At 42.9% G+C, this 22,546-nt stretch overlaps 1 protein-coding gene across 1 annotated transcript in view; it reads right to left on the minus strand.

Moving 5' to 3' along the window:
* LOC140406136 (huntingtin-interacting protein 1-related protein-like) overlaps window positions 1-22,546 on the minus strand; it is a gene marked incomplete at its 5' end in the record, with an annotated part of 74,321 nt that overhangs the window by 29,759 nt on the left and 22,016 nt on the right. The window contains 11 exons of the mRNA XM_072494279.1: window positions 467-553; window positions 2,887-3,034; window positions 5,143-5,337; window positions 8,481-8,582; window positions 12,126-12,242; window positions 13,335-13,423; window positions 14,588-14,771; window positions 15,621-15,693; window positions 15,785-15,858; window positions 17,141-17,284; window positions 18,042-18,117. Coding sequence (XP_072350380.1) covers window positions 467-553; window positions 2,887-3,034; window positions 5,143-5,337; window positions 8,481-8,582; window positions 12,126-12,242; window positions 13,335-13,423; window positions 14,588-14,771; window positions 15,621-15,693; window positions 15,785-15,858; window positions 17,141-17,284; window positions 18,042-18,117 — 1,289 coding nt within the window. The remainder of the gene's footprint in view (window positions 1-466; window positions 554-2,886; window positions 3,035-5,142; window positions 5,338-8,480; window positions 8,583-12,125; window positions 12,243-13,334; window positions 13,424-14,587; window positions 14,772-15,620; window positions 15,694-15,784; window positions 15,859-17,140; window positions 17,285-18,041; window positions 18,118-22,546) is intronic.

A 22,546-nucleotide genomic window follows, 5' to 3' on the forward strand; every position in this document is an offset into this window, starting at 1 on the left:
GCCAAGCTCCCTGGTCCAGTAACCCATGCTGAAAAGTGCACAGGTAGATGAACTGGAGAGGATCCAGCCCGGTTGTAATGTCTGCCATAGTGGGATAGTCTGATAATCTGGAGGCTCGCGTTATGACAACATGGCCAAAGCACAGCTGGAGCACGAGCATCCACTGAATCTTATCACAGCAGGACGTAATTAGGGAAAGGGCACTAAATAAACCATCTGTGGTAGATCTTTGTTTTAAGGTGGAGTCGTCAGAATGGGCCATTGGGAGTAGGCATGTGGTCCACCCTCTCAGCCAGGAGGGTACAGCACAGCAGCACCCAAGGGAAAGGGGAGAAAAGCAAGGAAGTTATTTGCCTTCAAAATAATCAGAATACAACCAGTCAGGCAGAATCTTAACTTGTCAAATGATTACATGTAACCTTATTGAATATGGGATGTGGTGTCTCGGAGATTGAGGTATCCATACCTGCCATGTTCTTCATATACTCAGAGTGCCCTTGTTGCATCAGGTTCACTGATTCGAGGGCAGCTTCTGCCCTGTTAATGAGGTAATCTGCAAGTAATGGAAGAGATCAGATCCCTTTAGTTTTGACTTGCCCCAGACCTGGATCAAATGCATACAATCAAGAATAGGACAGGTGAGGAGCACTCCCACATAACACTGTGTAAACTGCTGGTCTGCTTGAAACTACCACGAAGCTCCAAAATGTCTCAGGTTCCATTTGTGCATGTCTATTTTCATTTTTCTCTTGTCTCCATCAACTCCTCTCATGTTAGTTGACCGAGTTGTCTGGTGGACATCAGTTGCGCTTGGATTGGCCAATCAGGACTCGCCTGTCCCACAGGTGTCACTCTGCAATTAGGACCTCACTACGCGAGAAACACCAGGAGAAGAAGGAAACTGGGGGGGGGGGGGGGGGGGGGGGGGGGGGGGGGGGGGGAGAAGTGGAACTAACAGACACCAAGTCAGTTTTATTTACTTTGTTACTACTGGATCGCCGTTGGCATTGCTTATGGCGATTTGGAAAATAAGTTGCTTTTTATTATCAGGTAAACTATAAAATATTGCACGAAGGATCGTTATTTATAATCAACCTGCTTATTCCAACAGGCTGCAGTAATAATGTGTAAAATAAATTAGGCTCTATAATTAGTCACTTATGGTGTGGAAGATAAAATAAAGCGGTGGGCTAGTTGATTCCATGAGGAATTTCAGGGTGTGAGCTGGACATTTCCCAAGAGATTAAAACTCCAGAGCTAGCTCCAGAAACATCATTGATGAGGCGGAAGGAATATGATGGAAAAAGTGACGACTTGGGTTCGGTGTCACTCAGTGTTAACGTGGAAGAGTTTTGACATTTACTAACTATGGGATAATAGTGGTCTAGTAGCACCTAGCAGCTGGTGTCTTGTCATATAGCTCTGGGGGAGTGATATGGAAACAGTTATCACTCACATTTAAGAAGTTTTTAGATGTGCACTTGCAATCCCAAGGTAGACAAGGCCATGGGCCAAGTGCTGGGAAATGGGATTAGAATTGTTAGGTGGTTGTTTTTGACTGACGCAGAATCGATGGGCTGAAGGACCATTTCTGTGCTGTATGACTCTATGAGTACATTAAATGAGTACAGGCAGAATTCATTTATTTTAAAATTTTTCCAATTAAGGGGCAATTTAGCATGGCCAATCCACCTGCTCTACACATCTTTTTGGGTGTGAAACCCACGCAGACTCAGGAAGAATGTGCAAACTCCACACGGACAGTGACCCGGGGCTGGGGTCGAACCCGGGCCTTCAGTGCAGTGAGGCAGCAGTGCTAACCACTGCGCCACCGTGCTGCCCTGTCAGGCAGCATTTATGAAGAGAGAAACAGAGTCAATGTTCTGAGTCCGTATACTCAAAACTTGAACTCTGTTTCTCTCTCCACACATGCTGCCAGAGCTGCTGTGTTTATCCAGCATTTTCTGTTTTTATTACCAGTGTTTACAGGGAGCACCAAAACAATGGACAGACATCTACATCTCATCAAAGCTTCATGTGATTTGTTTTGAATGAGTGACGGATGCCACGGACAGCGCAAGTCATCCTTCCCACACCATCACATTGTATTACTCAGTCCTCCCATAATGTCACACTGTATTATTACTCAGTCCTCCCATAACGTCACACTATTATTACTCAGTCCTCCCATAACGTCACACTATTATTACTCAGTCCTCCCATAATGTCACACTGTATTATTACTCAGTCCTCCAACAATGTCACACTGTATTATTACTCAGTCCTCCCTTCTGAAACACAACCCCCCCTAGTGTTAAACATCCCAAAAGCAACCAGTGCAGTTGGCTAAGCTTCTGTGTCAGGAACATGAGGGGGAGATGCAATGTGAGGAAACATTTTCAGTGTTATGGACGCACTGTAAAGCCATGTCAGCTCAGGAGACTGGGGCTGGTGACAAGAGAATCCTGTTCTAATCCAATAAACATGACTCAGTAATGTTGGAGCATGGAATAAAGGATTACACAAATAATAGGGGGGTAAAAAAGAAATGGAAAGCTTTGCAAAAGCTTTGCACCACCTTTATCATAATGCCAAATATGCCAGAAACATTTTGTGTCATTTTGGCTGTGGCACAGTGATGCATTTCAAATCAGTTCTGTAATTATGTCATGCATTTGTAACCGAGTATTTAATATACAATTACTACTCACAACTGCATCCCTTTAAAATTAAACATGCCCTTACATTCCCACAAAGAATTGTTTTGCTGGCTTAGAAACCATTTCCTTCTCCCTAAAACTGATTTCTTGCACATCGACTGACAAAGCCCCACATAATAGGAGTGATGAAGGCTGGGTATTTATCAACAGATAGTAGGGTTCAGACCTGGTGAACTGGTGCATCTAATGTGCAATGGATCGTCAAGTTTTGCCACTGCATCTTGAATGATGTTCTCTGCTTCTCTTACAGTTCCCTGGACCAGGTTGAACTGTTCATCTAGAAGCTTCTGCTGTAGCATCTGCTCCTGGTTAGCCTAAAATATACGGAGAACAGCTGTTGAATTTTCTGCACAAATGGAAGAAAGAAAAATAAGCTCTGTGTCTACTTGCCCTAATTCCCACCACTATCTGCTTTTTGAATTTCTAATTCCTTTCACTGTACTTTCTATTGTCTAATATTAACATACAAACATATGAAATAGGAGCAGAAGTAGGTCATTCAGCCCCTCGAGACTGCTCTGTCATTCAACTGGATCATGGTTGATCTGTTTCTGTTGCAAATTCCCATCTACCCCGATAACCTTTGATCCCCTTGCCTCACAAGAATCTATCTACCTACCCCTTGAAAATATTCAATGGCCCCGCCTCTGCCGACTTCTGAGTTCCAAAGTCACACAATCCTCAGAGAAAGAAATTCTTTGCATCTCTGTCCTAAAATGGTGGCCCCCTAATTATATAAAACAGTGCCCCTTAGTTCTGGACACACCCACAAGAGGAAATATCCTTTCCACGTTCACTTTGTCAATACCATTCAGGGTCTTATGTACTTCAATCAAGTTATCCTTCACTCTTCTGAACTCCGGTGTAAACAAGCCCAGTCTGTCTAACTGTTTCTCATAAGGCCCTCATTCCAGGTACCAATCTAATAACCCTCCTCTGAACCGCCCCCAACATATTTACATCCTTCCTTAAATAAGGAGACCAAAACTGCACAAAATATTCAAAATGCAGTCTCACCAATGCCCTGCATAACTGAAGCAAAACGTTACTTTCATGTTAAATTCCTGTCGTAAAGAGGATAATATTCCATTAGCCTTCTTAACTACTTGCTATGCCTGCATATTAGTTTTTTTTGACTACGTCCAAGAACACCCTGATCCCTCTGCACCTCGTAATTCTGCAGTCATTCTCCATTTAAGTAATGCCCTGCTTTTATATTATTCCTGCCAAAGTGAACAACTTCACATTTTCCCACATTATACCCCATCTGCCTGATTTTCGCTTACTCACTCAACCAATCTATATTCGCCTGCAACCTCCTGATGCCCTCTTCACAACATACTTTCCTACCTATCTTTGTAATCTGCAAATTTGGCAACCATGCCTTCGCTCCCCTCATCTAAATCATTGATAAAAATTGTAAAAAGTTGAGGCACGGCACAGACCACTTTAGAGCGTCACATGTCAAATCCTGCCAATCAGAAAAAGACCCATTTATGCATACTCTCTGTTTTATGCCAGCCAGCCAATCTTTTATCCATGCTAATATGATGAATGTTGGAAAATGTGCAACACGCATCTACTTCCTCATTAGCCACATCATAGGGTCCACCAGGGCCCAGAGACGTGTCAGCCCACAGCTCCATCAGTTTGCTCAGTACGCATTCCCCAGCGATTGACACTTCACTTATCTACTTCACAGATCTTTCCCATTCAGCTTCCCACCTGAATGTATTTTCCCCCCTTTCTTACAGATGTACTTTAAAGGCTGTTCATCTATAATTCCTCTCAGTTCTCAGCAGCCTACATCTGAAATATTAGCTTGTCTTTCCTTTCCACCGATACTGATCAATTTACAGTTTTGCATCTGGTTTCAGTCCTTTGCCGTTTATTATATTATCACATACTTGATAATTAACCAGTCCAGACTTTGGACACAAAACTGATCAAAAAGTGAAAAAAAGAAATTGCATACATAGGGAACATTTTACAACCTCAAGATGTCATGAGGCACCTCGCAGTTACTGAAAGTTTCTTTTGAGGTGCAATTAGTGTTTCAACCTAGGAAAAACAGCAGCCAATCTATGCATGGCAAGTTCCACAAACAGGAATAAAGAAAATGATCAATTTAGCTGTTTTTAGTGATGTTGGTTGAGGGATTGACATCGGCCAGTTCACCAGGGAGAACCTCCCTGTTCTTTTTCAAATAGCGCCATGGAATTCTTTGAACCTGAAAAGTGGTATCTCAGCCACAACAGCACTCCTTCAGCTCTGCACCCAAGCCTTAGCCTGGATTTTGCACTCAGGTCTCTAGAGTGAGGATTGAAACCATGACCTTTTAACCCAGGGGCAAAGGGTGGGCCACAGCTTTTGCCTAGATAATAAATGGGATGCAGAAATAATTATTTCTATGTATTCTGACCTTCTTCATAAATTTGTCCTGGAGTTCTTCCAGCTCCCTCGAGCTCTTGTCTTTCTCGGAGCGCATTGCCGTTTCTTTCTCCTGAATCATGTTCCTCAGGGAGTACACTTCTGCGTCCTTTGCAGCCACAGTTTTCCTCAGATTGTCCTTCTCTGCCTCAAGGCCCTGCAGCCTAGAATTCGTCTCAAAGCCTACCTGCAACCAAAGTCCCAAATCCTGATTATTATGTATATTAATCCTTGCAAATGGAAGTCCAAAATCAGTTTATACACTGTAGTTGTAAAAAAAAATCTGTCTCTACCAGAATTAAACAGCTTCTGCTTCAGGTGACAAAAACAAAACTCCACCCTTGCACAGATTCATACAACACAGGAGACCACAGCAGCTTTGAAAAAGCTGACCAATCAATCCTCTTTTTAAAAATTCATTTATGGGATGTGGGCGTTTTTGCCTGGGCCATCCCTGTTTGCTCTTGGACTGAGTGGCTTGCTGGGCCATTTCAGAGGACATTTAAAAAGAGTCAACCACACTGCTGTGGATCTGGAGTCACATGTAGGCCACACCAGGTAAAGACGGCAGGTTTCCTTCCCAAAAGGACATTAGTGAACCAGATGGGTTTTGACGACAATCGACACTGGTCATCACTAGACTTTTAATTTCAGATTTTTTTTTCATTGAAACAAAATTTCACCATCTGCCGTGGTCAGATTTAAACCCTGGTCCCCGCAGCATTATTACTAGTCCAGTGTCTTCCCACTACGCCACTGCCTCCCCATATTCCCCTGCTCTTTCTCCATAAACTTGCACATGTTTCCTTTTCCAATTATATTTCAATGTTGCTGATGCTGCTACTTCTGATGGTGAAGGACTATTACACTTGTGCCAGCATTGTCCCACAATCCTCCTCGGATGCATTCCTTTTGAAATGGCAACTTCAGAAGTCCTCTTAGACCATAAGACCATAAGAATAGAAGCAGAATTAGGCCATTCGGCCCACCAAGTCTGCTCCGCCATTCAATCATGGCTGATTAGTCACTGATACAAATCGACTATTTCCTGATAGATCTGATCGGTAAAAGAAGGCTATTTAGTGTAAATATTAATACCCATTTTAAATTGAGGATTTCAGCACTCATAACCTCAGGTCATGATAAAACTCATAGCTTCAACAGGGACACAATAAGCCTGACACATGAATAAACTCATTGGAGATTAAAACAACATTTTTACTAAGCAAAGTGGAAAAAGCCATTGTTCTAACAAACATATTTTGAAAGACAGTTTGACATTAAAACATGAGCTGTACCAGTAATCTGATCAAGGACGAAGCAGGCACCATAGCAACATGAAGGCACTATTGTTCATCATCATAGAATCATAGAATTTACAGTGCAGAAGGAGGCCATTCGGCCCATCGAGTCTGCACCAGCTCTTGGAAAGAGCACCCTACCCAAGGTTAACCCCTCCCCCCTATCCCCATAACGCAGTAACCCCACCCAACACTAAGGGCAATTTTGGACACTAAGGGCAATTTAGCATGGCCAATCCACCTAACCTGCACATCTTTGGACTGTGGGAGGAAACCGGAGCACCCGGAGGAAACCCACGCACACACGGGGAGGATGTGCAGACTCCGCACAGACAGTGACCCAAGCCGGAATCGAACCTGGGACCCTGGAGCTGTGAAGCAATTGTGCTATCCACAAGGCTACCGTGCTGCCCCAAATGTGGATAAAGCGAAGTCAGCAGAAAACCAGTAGAAACTAGTCTTGATAATAGCACAGAATCGCATTCCATAGCATACACAAATATTCAAACATGAAACATTCAGAACCTATGTTGCACATTAAGGATTGACAGCTAACCGTCGAATCAAATACATTTGATTCCAACCCAAACCAATTAGGACAACATAGAGGTGTTGATAGATGGCTCAAGACAGATAAGATTTCCTATAAACATGATGGTCCAAACGGCCATCTTTATTCAGGATCATTCTATACTTTGATCTAAACTATTCGCTATCTCTATTTTTCATATTTTCATTTTTCCACTCTAATTCGTGAAGTAAATGCAAGCTGTTTTGCCATAAGCAAGAAACCATTTCTGTATTATTTTGAAAGTTAAATTGTGTACAAGTTACTTCTCTTTCAGTCCTTTTGTTAGCCGGACTTTATTGAGAATAGATTTAAGTTTCTCCTAATTGTAATCTAATAGAGACAATAAAGATTCTTAGGGTTTGCATCCGAGAAGTTTAACTCAAATTTTTACTGAGTTTTAGTGTCGCAAGACCTAACTAATTCCGCATGGTAGATCTCATCAGTCACTCAGGAGACCAATACACCATTCTGTATGAAACTGAGAAATGTAGACCAAGCAGATTTGTAAGGAGGAGGTCAATGGACTGGACTACAAGTTCAGACCAGTGTTTGTTATGTGGAAGCTGGATGGATGCAATATTTGCTAATTACATTGACACTTGTTAATTGCAGTTATACTGCTAAACTGAACAGGACAATTTGCATTGAAGTCGAACAGTTAATCACAGCAAACTCAAAGCAGCCAGACTGGAAGAAGTCTTTCTATGGTTAAGCCAATGGAAGAGAATGTGGGAATACGCTAACCAACCAACAACCGATCATGAATCCAACTATCCAATCTGCATCCAGAAGAGGATTGTGCATGAGCTCTTTCAAAAACTGCATTCTGTATGTAAACCCCTGTGAAAGGTCACACACATCAACGCTCCAGAAGGAAGTCAGAAGATAGGTATCAATGGGAAGACTCCCGGTGAACCAATCCGGAGAGTGAATGCCTCCACCTCGTGCGCGAGGTTGGGGCTGATACAGCTGAAGGTGGTATATAAAGCACACCTCAAGAGGGCGAGGATGAGCCGATTCTTTGAAGGAGTAGAAGATGTGTGTGAAGGTTGTGGGGGGGGCCCGCTAATCACATTCATATGTTTGGGTCCTGTCCAAAGCTGGAGGATTACTGGAAGGAAGTTTTTAGGGTAATTTCTAAAGTGGTGCACGTGAAACTGGACGCGGGCCCCCGGGAGGCCATATTCAGGATGTCGGACCAGCCAGGGTTGGAAACGGGTGCGGAGGCAGATGTTGTAGCCTTCGCCTCATTGATCGCCCGAAGGCGGATCCTGATGGGTTGGAGAGCTACCTCTCCACCCTGTGCCCTGGCGTGGCGGGAGGGATTTGTTGGAATTCTTGACTCTTGAGTAGGTTAATGAGTCAGCATCTTCCGGAGTGCTGGGGAAAAAATGGACGGAAAAGAATTGCAACATTTCCAATGAGCACTCTTGCTCCTGGCGACATTCTGGCCTGTACCTGTTCAGAGCTCTGCAGCGAACTCTGGATGATGGATAGTTCTTCTTTGTTTGCAGTCAATTCCCTTTTCAGTTGCTCCATTATAAAGCTTTGATCGTCCAGCTGTAAGTAATGATATCAGATAAAGTAATACAGTTCATAAGGACATTGCAACCGAACCAAAGTCCCGGATGAGGTCAACGAGCAACAATAACAATGTGACCAGTGTTGAACTTCACACAATCCCATCAGAAGCAGCTCTACACATGTGTGATCAATGGAACATTAAAGCCAAACCCTCACATCAGCAGGGAGCAACGGAGAAACAGCGTGAGGTCTGGTGTGTCCTGGATCTGGTATGTCTCTCTTATGGGGACCATGAATTGGATTCAATTTGAATTGGTTTTTGGAGCTTGCAAGGAGCTGGATTAGGGGTTTGCCCCTGTCCACACTCTGAGCTCTGGTTTTGTAACTTTGATAAAGTAATAAACAAAACAGAATTAAAATATTTTATAAAATATTTAAGGATCATGGGCTAATTCAGAAGAATAACCTTCTTCTCTCAATAATTGTTAAATAATAATAATCTTTATTATTGTCACACGTAGGCTTACATTAACACTGTAATTAAGTTACTGCGAAAATCCCCTAGTCACCACATTCCGGCGCCTGTTCGGGTACACAGAGGGAGAATTCAGAATGTCCAATTCGCCTAACAAGCACATCTTTTGGGACTTATGAGAGGAAACCGGAGCACCTGGAGGAAACCCATGCAGACATGGGGAGAACGTGCAGACTCTGCACAGAAAGTGACCCAAATGGGAATCGAACCCGGGACCCTGGTGCTGTGAAACAACAGTGCTAACCACTGTGCTACCGTAAATGCTGTTAAAGTTCATTTTCAGAGTGTGCTGTGCAAGTAAGTAATAATTCATTTCTTGACCGAACCATTGGATTGTCAATGAAATGAAACTTTGGATCAGGAAGCTAGCTGGCAGCTAAACTGCATCTTGACACTAGAGGGCACTATCGAACACCAAAAACACCTTGAGCATGGGGTTGTGTCAAGGATGAGCAACTGACATCATCCAGGAAGGGCTGCAGAGAGAAAAGGAACGTTTCCATTACACAAATACAGTGACAGTACCTGTGCAAGGTCGGCATCATCATATGGTAAAGAACGAAAGTAGTTAAAGGCAGGTTTAATGGCCTTTTGCAATACAATGGCACTGGCTGGTTGATGCAATAACCGGTTCATAAAAAATGTAACTTTAAAAGGGCAGCAAAATCATGTGATGCACCACACAATAGAATTTTCTTCATTTAGACCAGTTTATAAAAATTATAATGAGGAAGTTTCACTGCATGCTTAAGTGTGTGATGTTGGCAAATGTCACTTTCTGATGAAAAACCTTTAGACAGAACAGAATCAATATCAACGGAAAAACACATCACCAACAGAATATGACAATATCAGTGCAGAAAATAACATTACGATGCAGACTTTTTCAAACTTCTTAATCACAGTTCCCCGATGAACTGGGGAAGGATAAATGCACTTATACAAGGTTGGTATGGACCAGTATACTGTGGTTGTGCTATTATTTGACATTAGTCAGGACATATAATGGAATCATTACAATTTGACTCAGTGTCCTTCGTGTAAATGGCTATTGATCTACATAAAGTGGGTTACAGCAAACATATCAGGTTAGAAAGGAATTGATCTGAATAGAGTCTGAGAAATTGTTCTCTAAGTTAATTGGAGGATTGAAAGTCCTGCAGTGAAAAAAAATTGAATCTGGTTGGATTTTAATCTGGTACTGAAAGCTTCTTTGGACACATTATTTAATCATTAAAATGAAATCCCACAATCTCCTGATTTCCTGCTAAAACCCCAGCCGGACCCACAGAGAATCAGTGTAAAAAGTCCATTCTCTCCCACTTTACGTTACAACGGGAAGTCAGAAGAGTTCCCACAGAATTTCCAGCCCTACAGCTTTACCAGCCATCACTATACCACTGACAAGTTGCATAAAGATTTATTGTTAACTTCATAAAGTTGAGGCGGCATGGTGACGCAGTGGTTAGCACTGGTGCCTCATGGCCGCGGACCTGGGTTCAATCACGGCCCCGGGTCACTGTCCGTGTGGACTTTGCACACTCTTCCAGTGTCTGCATGGGTCTCACCCCCACAACTCAAAGATGTGCAGGGTAGGTGGATTGGCCACGCTAAATTGCCCCTTAATTGGATTTTGTTTTAACTTCATAAAGTTGGGAAAGCTTTGCAGCGGATTCTACAATTGCTGAAACATTCGCATTTAATTGACAATGAGCATTTAAAAGTTGTCATTAGCAACTCCCGATCCGGTTACTTACATTACAGTGACAACACTCAAAAGTGTGACCAAAAGATGCCTTCCGTCAACCTGAGGTCACGGAAATGCGCCACATATATGTAAATCTTTCCTTTTGGTTCTAGCGATACAGTGATAGCCTTTTCATTTGCAGACAGCGCTGATTAACTTCACGTTTAGAAGGTCAGAGTAATAAAATCTTTACCTCAGAAAACAGCCCTCTCTCATCCGAAGGTGTCATCAATTCTGTTAAATCTGCCTTCATCTTTAGGAGGTACATTCATTTAAAACTAATGTAAGTGTAATATTAATCTTTCATTCATTCTACTGTTTCCATTCTGGGGTGGCACGGGGGCACAGTAGTTAGCACTGCTGCCTCACAGCTCCAGGAACCCAGGTTCAATTCCGACCTCGTGTATGTGCAGGTTAGGTAGGGTTGCGGGGATAGGGCAGGGGAGTGGGTCTAGGTAGGATGCTCTTTTGGAAGGTGGGTGTGATGGGCTGAATGCCCTTCTGCACTGTAGGGATTCTATGGATTCTATGGTATGGAGATACAAAAGGGGTTATTTCAGATGCACTATTCTTTAGAAGTATTCATGACACCTTTTTCATTCCTTATCATCATATTCAATTTGGCAATTGGTTAGGTACAGAAATGCTGACGATTGGTACCCGGAAAGGGGTTATTTAGCAAGTAATTCAGTGTTCTGGCACAGATCGATGGAACATTCCATTCCAAACATGCTAGCAACAGTGACTAGTGATGGAGGGTAGGTGAGAATCTGGTCGATGACAAACTGACTGACAGTGATTTTGGTTTATACGTGTTTCTGGGCTAACACAATGGGCTCTCTATGTAAGGAGGGGAAGCCAGTTATTCTTTGCAGACTCTTTGGTAGAGATCTGTGTGACCAGGAGTCAGATGGTTAGTTAGGAAATGTTAAAACCAGAGAAACCAAGCTGGCTTCATGGTTGCTGTTTGAAATGCAAGAAATGAGTGAATGGTTTTCAAGGATCAGAGTTATACTGAAAGTCATTAAGAGGCATCTTTTAATTGCATTGAGGAGGGTGGTCACAATGACTGTAGATACACTGTTTGTCCTGAGTGCAGGCTATTTATCTGTTTAATAATAAACGCATTTGTCTTCTGGTTTATAGTTTGAACCTTGATCTGATAAGATTGTACTGAAGGTGTACTGAAGATTGTACTTTATCGTGCACATGATGCTGCAGAGGTTCCCAGGATCTCTACATTTACCCTAATTTCTCCTCATCTCTGTTCTAAAGTGACTCCCTTTTATTACCTTACCTTTGTCTCTGCTTCTCTTTTCGCTTCTTCCATGGCAAATTCAAGCTCTTGTTTTGTACGGGCCACTTCTTCCCGGGTCTGCTGGGTGACCGTCAGCTGTTTGGTTGTCTCAGCACTCTGCAAATGACAGACAAATAAAAAGGAGATTCAACCCTTTATCAGCATGTGGTGCCTGTGCGTGAGACAGGCTGAGCCGTCCTCCTAGATTACTGATGCTGCCCAGCTTTCTGAGCGTTTCCAGCATTGCCAGTTTTTCTTTGAAGTTGTACGGGATTGATGACATTTAATTCCTCCTTGGAGTCTCAAAGGGTCAAAACCCAGTTCTCGGGGTCAGACGGCACAGTTGGAAACTCCACCATCTTCCATGATTCTGATCACCCGCAACTCAGATTATCTGGATAACCTTTTAGAGTCAGACACTTCAGGCCAGTGGTTTCCAGCGACCACTGGACTGATCAATGACAGACACAGCAAACATCCACTTTCTGTTCTCGACACAGAAGTTGGAAAGAATAAATTCCTTTTCATTTCGAGGGAAGCCCTATCAGAAAGTAATATACTGTGTACCAGTACATTAGTTTCCCATAACCCATTTAAAACCAGACAAATGTTTCTACTGACTTTTCCTATTATCTGTTCATATCCAAACATCATATCGCACACGTTCCATACAACATGGTTCAGACAGACATACAGACTCCACCTTCCACAACAGCTTCTGGACGGCCGTCAGTTAGCCAACACCTTCTGAAAAAAGGCCTCCAAGCTCTGCCTAAAATGGTTTCAACATTGGTAAACTCCAGTCTACAGTAAACTGCCTAAAAGTAAGGAACCCAGTCCCATAAATGACCAGGTTTCGGTTATAACACTGACCGAAATCCATCTATTTTGAGTTGGTTGCCACGGACATTAGAGTCACAGAACCCAAGCTTTAACCTCAAGCACAGTTACAAACATCTGCACATCATTTCAATTTTACAGCTGGGCACAATAAAAACTCAATGCAGTGCGCAGCAAGAAAATAAATAAGTAAATACATTTCCATTCAATTTTCTCTGACAGGAAACCAGACAGACACCTTATACCTATGAAATATAAGAGGTTAATTACTGTTGGAGCGAACATCAGTTCACTTTCAAGCAAACACAAAAATAACCTTGCTCACTTCGAAATGAACAATATCAGGTCCCAGGGAAAGGCTTTGCTTACCTTCCTGAGGAGCTCCGCATGGGTGTTGACGAGGTCACTGTGCTTTTCTTTCAGCTTATTGTAGCGCTGCTCATTCGCTTGGACCTTCTCTGTAAATGTAATTCAAGTGACATTAGAATGAAACTGGAACTCAGCTTCAGAACAGCTAATGGTTGGAGTCAAAGGGGTTTGGTCATTTTTATTTAAGTTAGCTTTTAAGTGATTTTTCAGAAGAACCTCTTGATTGTTTATGTTCATGGGGTGAAAACTGAACTCTGAAATAGCTCCAGTTCATGTGTGAGATTTTAGTGATATGTACATTGGCTGAGTATGGAATAGATTACAAAAAAAAAACAATCCCCCAATCAATTCCAGTGCTATAGCTTGTCTCAATAAACAAACCAAGAAATTCTTTGCATACACTTTGAATACATTAACCAGGGGCAATGGTGGAACTGTCCAATCTCCGTCCATCCTTACCAGGTACAAAAGGACTGGAATGAGCGCTATTTGTCCAGCTTTGCTGCTGGCAGCACTGATAAGAACAAGAGGAGTGATTGACAAACAGAAACACATACAATCATCAATAAATCTGGTCTGGAGATTCCCGTTTTAGATAGTGGCTGGCATTTGTCTATGCATTTACTCAGTACCACTCTTGAACTGAAGAACAGGGGCAAGGAAGGCCTCAACAAGATTAGGTTAGAAAAGGCTACCAAAACCTTCCAACTAAAATAAATTTTTTAATAAACTCAAGATTGTCCACCGATTCCGCCTGAACCTCATTAAAAAAAAAAAATTTAGAGTACCCAATTCATTTTTTCCAATTAAGGGGCAATTTGGGCGTGGCCAATCCACCTATTCTGCACACATTTGGGTTGTGGGGGTGAAACCCACGCAAACACGGGAAGAACGTGCAAACTCCACACGGACAGTGACCCAGAGCCGGGATCGAACCTGGGACCTCAGCGCCATGAGGCCGCAGTGCTAACCCACTGCGCCACCATGCTGCCTGGTCCTTAAATTAGAACTGCAACAACCTCCAAGCCGTGAGAGAATTCAGGCTAGCTATGGACAGCAGAAAACAAAATGTAGGGAAAAGTTAGACCTTGGAACAGGCTGGAGGTGGGAGCTGGGTTGTCACTACATAGGACAATAAAGCAAGGGGTTTTCCAGAAACTGGCACCGAGCTGAATGTTACACCCTTTGAATCAGCATCTTTCTAGAGCAATCAGAGACCATACTGTAATGAATATGGCAAGAATATAACTCACTCTCGGCCTCAATCAACAAAAACTGTGTTTTATCTGTATCGCCCTTCTGTTTCCGCAGATTCTCCAGCTCATCCCGCAGTTCTTCATTGTCGAGTAGCGCCTTCTGCTTCAGTTTACGTGTTTCCTCCAGCTCCGTCTCTAAGGTATTAATCTGGGATTTCAGTTGTGCAATGTATTTCTGAGCCTGGCAAAAAGATATTGGAAGACTAATGGAAAATGTAGTTGTTGAAAATATCAAAACTTAAACAAAGAGATTAATCTCTTTTGGCTGTCTAATCGGTATTAAAAAACAAAGTGCTTGACATTCCTTTCTTTACAATGACTACCTAATTGCACCACTGCAATCTATCAGGCAGTTTCCCGTTCAGCCTGGGTCTACAGGTTTTGTGTTATCTGATAAGCCACATTGGGGTGACAGAAGGTATGGTTGACAGAGCTATTAAGCAGCACTTACTCAGCAATAAATTTCTCACTGATGCTCAGTTTGGGTTCCGCCAGGGTCACTCAGCTTGTAACCTCATTACAGCCTTGGTCCGGCATGGCGCGGTGGCGCAGTGGGTAGCTGAGGACCCAGGTTCGATCTCAGTCCCGGGTTTCTGTCCGTGTGGACTTTGCACATTCTCCCCATGTTTGTGTGCATCTCACCCCCACAACCCAAAGATGCGCAGGGAAGGTGGATTGGCCACGCTAAATTGCCCTATAATTGGGAAAAATAAATTGGTACTCTAAATTTATATTTACAAAAATGACAGCCTTGGTCCATATATAGACAAAAAAAGCTGAATGCTAGAAGTGAGGTGATGTGAGGCGAGGGCGACTGTCCTTGACGTCCAGGCAGCATTTGACCAACTGTGACATCTTGCAATGAAAGTTTAGTCTAAAAGTAAACGTATTAAAATGGTGGTATTAACTGGACATGGTGCAAAGGCTAATAAAATGACAACCTAGCATAGAAGCACAAAAAACTGGAATGGCAATCTCCTGCAGGCTTCCTTTTTATTAATAGTTTCTTTGGTTCAGGATTAAAGCTTACCTCAGACTTCACTCTTTCTATCTCAGCTTTCAGCAGCTCCACCTCTTTCTTCAGGTTATCAATCTGAAGATCTCTGCATGAAGAATGCACAAATAATTCCCTAAAATTTAACCCCAACAACATTGTTCAATAAATCAGTAATTTTCAAAGCTCAGCTGCCTTACCTATCGTCTTTCACAAAGCCATTGTTAGTTGGGGGACCAAAGGTCGCATCGAATATGTCCACATCCACCAAGTTCTAGAAGAAAATAAATTAATCAATGAATCGTGTGGTTAAAGTATTTCAAAACACAAGAGATTTCTCACATTCTTAAAAGCTGCCTCTTTGCTTGTAAAGCTCATCAACAAATAAGCAACAGCTTAGAAACAAGAGCCCTATACTAACCTGTGGCAAGAGGGCAGCATATGGGGTGTGGCAATGGGCTCACTGGGCAGCGAGGGCGAGAGGTTGGGGCCATTTTAACCACGAAACCTAATTTTTCACTTTGGAATCTCACCAGAAGTTTTGTCAAAGACTTGGGTTTAAAGGGGCGCCTAAAAGGGGAAAGGAAGGGGATTCCAAAGATTAGGACCTTGCCAGTTGAAAGCATGGCCATCAATAGTGGAGTGATTAAAATCAGGAATGCACAAGAAACCAGAATTCTGGGGGGGGGGGGGGGGGGCATAGCTATTTCAGAGAGTTTTAAAGCTGGGAGAAGTTACAAAGATAGGACGGACGAGGCGAGGCCATGGAGGGATTTGAAAACAAGGAAATGGACTTCAAAGCTGATCACTGTCAGACGGTGCCCAATGTATGTCACGATGGAATAATCGGGCCGAGAGTTAACATGGTCAGGGATGAGAATTTCAGCAGCAGATAAGCTGAGGCAGTGAGGTGACAAAAACCTGCAAAAAGGCACATTTTTGACATTGCTGGGCCTGTTCCGCCCTGAACCCATGTTGCAGCAGAGTCTGTAGGCACAGTCAATAATGTGTGCAACATGTGCTGCCTACAGTTAAAATCATGTCACGACAATACTGACTTCCACATTTTAATGGGGGCCCCTTATCAAGCCAAACGGCAACCTCCTATGTTGTTCACAATGGTGCCAGTTACAATGGTGTGCAGCACAAATGCTGTATTGGCAAGGTGAATACCATGACTCCAATACCACCCAGCTCTGGCAGAATATACCTCTAATGGGTTACTTCAAATCCCCTGTCGTAACAACTTTAAAATTATGTTGCTCCAAACAATATAAAACTGTTTACATTGGAAAGGGGAGGAATTCCTCGTACCTGGAGTTCTTATCTGATTGGTATCCCTTCACTATTGAGCTAAAACCATCTTAATCACTATCTTCATGTCTGAAGACATCTTCCAGCCAAGTCTCTTCTGCTCCTGCCTCATCCGCCCTATTTTAAAACCACTCTCTTGCTGGGATTTTCATTTAATTTTACATTCAACTTAAATTTACTGTAAACAACTCCCAGCTTACTAGACAGCACAAAGAACCCCATCAGGAAAAACTACCACTTACCGGAGATTCAGTCACTGGAGCTGCGGAAACCTCTATGAGACTTTCTGGTTCCTCAATATCATCAGCTGGGGCCTCATCAGGAATAATCACCACTGGTTTCACATGCTCTGCCAGAGCAGAGGCTCGCAAAAAATTTGGGGGACTCTGTAAAGGGTGAAACATACGGTTCAAAAATGTTTTGCGGTGCCGTGAAATGTTATTTAAATGGTGCCTTGTTCCTTTAAATGGTAGGAACCACTGCACAGTTGACTGCCTCATCAAAATGGGGTGGGGGGCCTAGATGGGCAAGTCTAAAATTCAGACCGAGGATCCTAAACCGACTATAAAAATAAAGACTTGCATTTCTATAACGCCTTTCACAACCTCATGACATCCCACACAGTCAATTAAGCACTTTTGAAATGTAGTCATCGTTACAATATATGGAACATGGGACTCAATTTGCACACAACAAGTTTCCATAAACAGTAATATAAGGGCCAGATGATCTGTGATGGTGATTGTGGGATAATATTGGCCAGGAGACTGAGAAGACTCCCCTGCTCTTTTTCAAACTTGTGTCAGGGGGTCTTTTACATCACCGGAGGGGACAGGTGGAGGCTCAATCAATTTAAGGTCTCATCTGATAAACTGTAGTTTGTGCAGGAGAAAATGAAAAAAAATTAAACATGAGGATGAAGAGATCTGTTCACACATTTATCCTGTGATTAAAAGGGTGCGAGTAGATTTCACCATCTTTAGGATTTAAGTGGATCAAAAGTTATTGCAAGTAGTAAGTTGTAAATGGAGAGAATTGCAGTCGTCTTTTAGCAAGTATAACATAAGTCAGTAGCTTACAAGAAGCCAAACTAAACAAATTAAGACCTCATTATCCTTCTATCTTTACAAGAAGGTTCCATACCTCGGGCAATTTTGGAATCTGGATTAACCGCTTGAAATATAACATGTCACGGGATCGGCTAAAGAAACTCTTTAGGCTGTAACAAAATTTTTAAAAAACAGGCTCAATTAAAAAAAGAGGCATTCTGTGATATGATAATAAATACAGAAAATGTATTACTTTATTTGGTGCATTATAATTTAATGCCTTCAAAGGAGCTGAGCTCCAAAATCTAGTGATTCCAAATAAACCTGTTAACATAAGAACATAAGAACTAGGAGCAGGAGTAGGCCATCTGGCCCCTCGAGCCTGCTCCACCATTCAATGAGATCATGGCTGATCTTTTGTGGACTCAGCTCCACTTTCCGGCCCGAACACCATAACCCTTAACCCCTTTATTCTTCAAAAAACTATCTATCTTTATCTTAAAAATATTTAATAAAGGAGCCTCTACTGCTTCACTGGGCAAGGAATTCCATAGATTCACAACCCTTTGGGTGAAGATGTTCCTCCTAAACTCAGTCCTAAATCTACTTCCCCTTATTTTGAGACTATGCCCCCTAGTTCTGCTTTAACCCGCCAGTGGAAACAACCTGCCCACATCTATCCTATCTATTCCCTTCATAATTTTATATGTTTCTATAAGATCCCCCCTCATCCTTCTAAATTCCAATGAGTACAGTCCCAGTCTACTCAACCACTCCTCGTAATCCAACCCCTTCAGCTCTGGGATTAACCTAGTGAATCTCCTCTGCACACCCTCCAGTGCCAGTACGTCCTTTCTCAAGTAAGGAGACCAAAACTGAACACAATACTCCAGGTGTGGCCTCACTAACACCTTATACAATTGCAGCATAACCTCCCTAGTCTTAAACTCCATCCCTCTAGCAATGAAGGACAAAATTCCATTTGCCTTCTTAATCACCTGTTGCACCTGAAAACCAACTTTCTGCGACTCATGCACTAGCACACCCAGATCTCTCTGCACAGCAGCATGTTTTAATTTTTTATCATTTAAATAATAATCCCTTTTGCCGTTGTTCTTACCAAAATGGATAACCTCACATTTGTCAACATTACTCCAGGTGTGGCCTCACTAACACCTTATACAATTGCAGCATAACCTCCCTAGTCTTAAACTCCATTCCTCTAGCAATGAAGGGCAAAATTCCATTTGCCTTCTTAATCACCTGTAAACCAACTTTTTGTGACTCATGCACTAGCACACCCAGGTCTCTCTGCACAGCAGCATGTTTTAATATTTTATCATTGAAATAATAATCCCTTTTGCTGTTATTCCTACCAAAATGGATAACCTCACATTTGTCAACATTGTATTCCATCTGCCAGACCGTAGCCCATTCACTTAGCCTATCCAAATCCCTCTGCAGACTTCCAGTATCCTCTGCACTTTTTGCTTTACCACTTATCTTAGTGTCGTCTGCAAACTTGGACACATTGCCCTTGGTCCCCAACTCCAAATCATCTATGTAAATTGTGAACAATTGTGGGCCCAACACTGATCCCTGAGTGACACCACTAGCTACTGATTGCCAACCAGAGAAACACCCATTAATCCCCACTCTTTGCTTTCTATTAATTAATCAATCCTCTATCCATGCTACTACTTTCCCCTTAATGCCATGCATCTTTATCTTATGCAGCAACCTTTTGTGTGGCACCTTGTCAAAGGCTTTATGGAAATCCAGATATACCACATCCATTGGCTCCCCGTTATCTATGGCACTGGTAATGTTCTCAAAAAATTCCACTAAATTAGTTAAGCACGACCTTCCCTTTATGAACCCATGCTGCGTCTGCCCAATGGGACAATTTCTATCCAGATGCCTCGCTATTTCTTCCTTGATGATAGATTCCAGCATTTTCCCTACTACTGCAGTTAAGCTCACTGGCCTATAATTACCCACTTTCTGCCTACCTCCTTTTTTAAACAGTGGTGTCATGTTTGCTAATTTCCAATCCGCCGGGACCACCCCAGAGTCGAGTGAATTTTGGTAAATTATCACTAGTGCATTTGCAATTTCCCTAGCCATCTCTTTTAGCACTCTGGTATGCATTCCATCAGGGCCAGGAGACTTGTCTACCTTTAGCCCCATTAGCTTGCCCATCACTACCTCCTTGTTGATAACAATCCTCTCAAGGTCCTCACCTGTCATAGCCTCATTTCCATCAGTCACTGGCATGTTATTTGTGTCTTCCACTGTGAAGACCGACCCAAAAAACCTGTTCAGTTCCTCAGCCATTTCCTCATCTCCCATTATGAAATCTCCCTTCTCATCCTCTAAAGGACCAATATTTACCTTAGCCACTCTTTTTTGTTTTATGTATTTGTAGAGACTTTTACTATCTGTTTTTATATTCTGAGCAAGTTTACTCTCATAATCTATCTTACTCTTCTTTATTGCTTTTTTAGTAGCTTTCTGTTGCCCCATAAAGATTTCCCAGTCCTCTAGTCTCCCACTAATCTTTGCTACTTTGTATTCTTTTTCCTTCAATTTGATAATCTCCCTTATTTCCTTAGATAGCCACGGTCGATTTTCCCTCTTTCTACCGTCCTTCCTTTTTGTTGGTATAAACCTTTGCTGAGCACTGTGAAAAATCGCTTGGAAGGTTCTCCACTGTTCCTCAACTGTTTCGCCATAAAGTCTTTGCTCCCAGTCTACCTTAGCTAGTTCTTCTCTCATCCCATTGTAATCTCCTTTGTTTAAGCACAAAACACTAGTGTTTGATTTTACCTTCTCACCCTTGATCTGTATTTTAAATTCCACCATATTCTGATCGCTCCTTCCGAGAGGATCCCTAACTAGGAGATCATTAATCAATCCTGTCTCATTACACAGGACCAGATCTAGGACCGCTTGTTCCCTTGTAGGTTCCATTACATACTGTTCCAAGGAAACTATCGCGGATACATTCTATAAACTCCTCCTCAAGGCTGCCTTGACCGACCTGGTTAAACCAATCGACATGTAGATTAAAATCCCCCATGATAACTGCTGTACCATTTCTACATGCATCAGTTATTTCTTTGTTTATTGCCTGCCCCACCATAATGTTACTATTTGGTGGGCGATAGACTACTCCTATCAGTGACTTTTTCGCCTTACTATTCCTGATTTCCACCCAAATGGATTCAACCTTATCCTCCATAGCACCGATGTCATCCCTTACTGTTGCCCGGATGTCACCCTTAAATAACAGAGCTACACCACCTCCCTTACCATCCACTCTGTCCTTCCGAATAGTTTGATACCCTTGGATATTTAACTCCCAGTCGTGACCATCCTTTAACCATGTTTCAGTAATGGCCACTAAATCATAGTCATTCACAATGCTTTGCGCCATCAACTCATTTACCTTATTCCGAATACTACGAGCATCAGGTCAAGTACACTTATGTTGGCTTTTATAACTCTGTTCTGAATCTTAACACCTCGATCAGTAACCTCTCCTCAGTTATATTTCCTCTTAACCTTTCTCCTAATTTTCCTTGTTGTTGAACCGATAATCTCCATGTAACAACCTGCTGCGTCGCTTACCATTAATGTTTTCACTTCCCGTTTTATTCCTTTTAGTATTACTGGGCCTATTCACTGAGCTCCCCTCAGCCACTGTACCTTGTACTGTCACCTTTTTGATTTTTGACTATGGCTTCTCTGCCTTACACTTTCCCACTTACTGCCTTTTGTTTCTGTCCCTGTTTTAGTACCTTCCAACTTCCAGCATCGGTTCCCATCCCCCTGCCACATTAGTTTAAACTCTCCCCAACAGCTCTAGCAAACCCCCCCCCCCCCCCCAGGACATCGGTTCCAGTCGTACCCAGGTGCAGACCGTCTGATTTGTACTGGTCCCATCTCCCCCAGAACTGGTTCCCATGCCCCAGGAATTTAAATCCCACCCTCTTGCACCATCTCTCGAGCCACGCATTCATCCTATCTATCCTGACATTCCTACTCTGACTAGCTCGGGGCACTGGTAGCAATCCTGAGATTACTACCTTTGAGGTCCTACTTTTTAGTTTAACTCCTAACTCCCTGAATTCAGCTTGTAGGACCTCGTCCCGTTTTTTACCTATATCGTTGGTGCCTATGTGCACCACGACAGCTGGCTGTTCACCCTCCCCCCCCAGAATGTCCTGCAGCCGCTCCGAGACATCCTTGACCCTTGCACCAGGGAGGCAACATACCATCCTGGAGTCTCGATTGCGCCCGCAGAACCGCCTGTCTATTCCCCTTACAATTGAGTCCCCTATCACTATAGCCCTGCCATTCTTCTTCCTGCCCAGCTGCGCAGCAGAGCCAGCCACAGTGCCATGAACCTGGCGGCTGCTGCCTTCCCCTGGTGAGCCATCTCCCTCATCAGTATCCAAAGCGGTATAACTGTTTTGCAGGGAGATGACCGCAGAGGACACCTGCACTGCCTTCCTACTCTTGCTCTGTCTTTTGGTCACCCATTTTCTATCTCCCTCAGTACCTTTCACCTGCGGTGTGACCAACTCGCTAAAC

This window comes from Scyliorhinus torazame, unplaced genomic scaffold (genome assembly GCF_047496885.1).
Source record: "Scyliorhinus torazame isolate Kashiwa2021f unplaced genomic scaffold, sScyTor2.1 scaffold_302, whole genome shotgun sequence".
In the NCBI taxonomy this organism is placed as follows: Eukaryota; Metazoa; Chordata; class Chondrichthyes; order Carcharhiniformes; family Scyliorhinidae; genus Scyliorhinus; species Scyliorhinus torazame.